This window comes from Scardinius erythrophthalmus (assembly GCF_964197995.2).
Source record: "Scardinius erythrophthalmus genome assembly, chromosome: 10".
Classification (NCBI taxonomy): Eukaryota; Metazoa; Chordata; class Actinopteri; order Cypriniformes; family Leuciscidae; genus Scardinius; species Scardinius erythrophthalmus.
In genome coordinates, this window is record NC_138230.1 from 2,102,729 (window position 1) to 2,106,404 (window position 3,676).

A 3,676-nucleotide genomic window follows, 5' to 3' on the forward strand; every position below is an offset into this window, starting at 1 on the left:
TCAGCGCTGCACAACACACACTGGTCTGAGATCAGCGCTCGGCAGATCCACACGCTCCTCATCAAGAGCTTGAGTTATGGCCACACTACTTTTATTACTCCTTCAGCTCTGTCCTGGTTATTATGGTCTGCCTGAGTGGAGGATCTCGACCCATGAACCCAGTGTGTGTTGAAAGTCAGGATTAATCGGTGTCTGGTTGTGGAGCGCACAGGAACGCCTGATGAGTGTAAAGGTGATCTGAGCGAAGTTCATCACTCTGATCAGTGTGTGTCGGTTCACTGATAACAGCTCAGTGTGAGTGTGTGTGAGCATCTCTGATCAGTGTGAGTGTGTGTGAGCATCTCTGATCAGTGTGAGTGTGTGTGAGCACCTCTGATCAGTGTGAGTGTGTGTGAGCACCTCTGATCAGTGTGAGTGTGTGTGAGCACCTCTGATCAGTGTGAGTGTGTGTGAGCACCTCTGATCAGTGTGAGTGTGTGTGAGCACCTCTGATCAGTGTGAGTGTGTGTGAGCACCTCTGATCAGTGTGAGTGTGTGTGAGCACCTCTGATCAGTGTAAGTGTGTGTCTCTGGCTCAAGCACAGCTCTTCTGATCAACACTTATATTGCCAAAACAATCTGGGACGCAAATTCTTTACATGCACATGAAAACACGAACTTTAATGACATCCCATTCCTGATCCGTAGGGTTGAATATGGAGTTGCTCCACCCTTCGCATCTATAACAGCTTCAGCTCTTCTGGGAAGGCTTTCCTCAAGGGTTAGGAGTGTGTTTGTGGGAATCATTCTTCCAGAAGCGCATTAGTGAGGTCCGGCTCTGATGCTGGAGGAGAAGCTCTCAGTCTCGCTCTAAGCTGATCCCAAAGCTGTTCTCTCGGGATGAGCTCAGGACTCTGTGCAGGAGTCCAGTTCCTCCACACCAGACTCCTCATCCGTGTGTTTATGGTCCTGCTCTGAGCACTGGAGCGCAGTCGTGCTGGAACAGGAGCATCACCAGACTCTTCCCAGAAAGCTGGGAGCATGAAATTGTCCAAAATGTCTTGGTTTGCTGAAGCATTAAGAGTTCCTTTCCCTGGAACTGAGAGGCGAACGGTCAGGCAAGAACCATTCCCCTGGCAGCCGACCTCGGTCCCACGCTTGAGTTCGCTGAGCTCCTGAGAGCGACCCGTTCTCTCACAGGTGTGTGTAGAGGCGTCTGCATGACTAGTGTTGATTTATACAGCTGTGGCCATGGCAGTGACTGGAACACCTGAACTCACTGACTGGGAGGGGTGTCCCAATACTTTTGGCAATATAGTGTATATGCAGTATATACTGTGAATTACCACGTGTAAAATCTGTAAGTAAGTAAGTAAAAGCTCATGAAGAGAAACACACACCACATTTTTGGGCAGCTTGTGTCCCGGCAGGTACTTGACGTTCTCATGGTCGGTGTTGATGATCTCGGTGAGTTTACGGCCATCGATCATCTCCTCATAAACCCACATGTTCACCATCGGGTCGAAGCGGTTTGAGGCTTTAACATTGTGCCCGATGATCTTCGCGATGGCAGAACCCCTACACAACACACACAAACACAAAAACACACACAAAACACATCACTACACAACACACACAAACACATCACTAACCAACAACACACACACACACACACACAAACACAAAAACACACACACACAAACACATCACTAACCAACAACAACACACAAACACATCACTAACCAACACGCACATCACTAAACAACAACACACACACACACACACACACACACACACACACACACATCACTAACCAGGTATTAACCAAGTACCACGAGTGACGTTACCCAATTAAGCTATGAAAACATTATTTCTGAATATTCCCTGAACATTCAAAACATCCAGTTTATTAAAAGTTTTTAAGGGGACATTCCATTTTATCATTCTTCAATCATTATGGAACGTTACTTTTGAATGTTACTTTTGAACACTTAAAAAATTAACGAACATCCAACTAAAATGTTTCAGAAAGTCATTATCAGTGAAACCCAGAGAACAGGAAACGTTCTCTCAAGGTTATGAAACGTCCTTCCAGTAACGTTGATAGAACGTTCATTCAGAGTATCTGGTCTTTAATAATGTTTTCTTAATGGTAGAACAAAACAATTACCATACCGTTTCTCTGAAAACTTATAGTTCGTCTAACGTTTTTTAAATGTTTCAGAACGTTCAGAGAACATTCAAAAGTAACGTTCCCATAACGTTTGAAGAATGATATAAAATGGAATGTCCCCTTAAAAACGTTAAAAAAACTGGATGTCTTAGAACGCTTAGAAATAACGTTTTCATAAATTAATTGGAACGTTAGCAAACGTATTTTTGTTAGCAGGAATGTGGAGGGAACCGTCGCATATTTAGAAAGTAACGCGGTAGATTACCAATATGGCAATCAATCATATATCCAAGATTCACGGTATCAACATCAGTGTAGCCTACGGTAACACCACATAGTTTTCGCAAGAGCGAACACAACACACACATACGACATACATATGTAGACACACACACACACACACACACACACCAGGTATAGCCTATACAAACATGTGCGCGCGCATATACAAACACACACACATGTGGAAACGCAACAGACGCCGGTGAAAATTAATCCAGTCTGGCGTCGCGTCGCGTCGCGTTCACTGCGTCAGTCACCGCAAACAGCTCATACAGGATCATCATAATCATAATTATATATGAGAGGGAACTCACCAGTTTCCAGAGCCAATGATACAAACTTTCTTTCCAGGCATTGTGTTGTTGTTGTTGTCTGTTGAGCAGTCAGTGAGAGAGTGAAGTTTAACTTCCTGACACACCCGTTAAAGAGAGAGATAGAGAGGGAGGGAGAAAGAGAGAAAGTGTGTGTGTGTGTGTGTGTGTGAGAGAGAGAGAGAGAGAGTGTGTGTGTGTGTGTGTGTGTGTGTGTGTGTGTGTGTGTGTGTGAGAGAGAGAGAGAGAGAGTGTGTGTGTGTGTGTGTGTGTGTGTGTGTGAGAGAGAGAGAGAGAGAGTGTGTGTGTGTGTGTGTGTGTATGTGTGTTTGTGTGTGTGAGAGAGAGTGTGTATGTGTGTGTGTGTGTGTGTGTGTGTGTGTGTGTGTTTATTCAGAGAGAGAGAGAGAGAGAGAGAATGTAAGGTTGGGTTCTACAGGTCTGGATTTCTCTCTTATCTCTGAACTCCTTCTCTCTGTGCGTCGGATAGTGTGTGTGATACTCACACTGATACTTAATAAACTAAATGGAAATAATTTGATGCATGTTTTAAAGTGCTTGAATTTTCATCTCAGCTCAACTGACATGATGTTATTTGTCTTAATGAAACCGCTGAAGTGAAGAAATATGACCATAGCTCATATGAGTGTCCATCATGTGATCATGTGGTTCTGCTGACATCTCTATAGTGTAGAAGCGGAGCGGTGAACGCTTGCGTTTCTGCATGAACAGCTTCACACCAGGACTAAACAATGCTCTGCATATACTTCATATATTTACACAATCTATAGAGCATTTCTGCTGCCCTGATAAGAGTTCAGAGATCAAAGGGATAATAAGCACTTTTTATAACACATGACCTTTGACCCCAGAGATGATCCTGCAGGAACTGTCAGCGGAATGAGTAAAGTGAGCAAAACAACATAATATA

At 44.0% G+C, this 3,676-nt stretch overlaps 1 protein-coding gene across 1 annotated transcript in view; it reads right to left on the reverse strand.

Moving 5' to 3' along the window:
• gpd1c (glycerol-3-phosphate dehydrogenase 1c) overlaps positions 1-3,323 on the reverse strand; it is a 13,948-nt gene extending 10,625 nt beyond the window's left edge. Inside the window, exons 1-2 of the mRNA XM_081376281.1 lie at positions 2,749-3,323; positions 1,380-1,557 (exon numbers count right to left, since the gene is read on the reverse strand). Coding sequence (XP_081232407.1) covers positions 1,380-1,557; positions 2,749-2,789 — 219 coding nt within the window. The 5' untranslated portion in view covers positions 2,790-3,323. The remainder of the gene's footprint in view (positions 1-1,379; positions 1,558-2,748) is intronic.
• Positions 3,324-3,676: the final 353 nt, after the last annotated feature.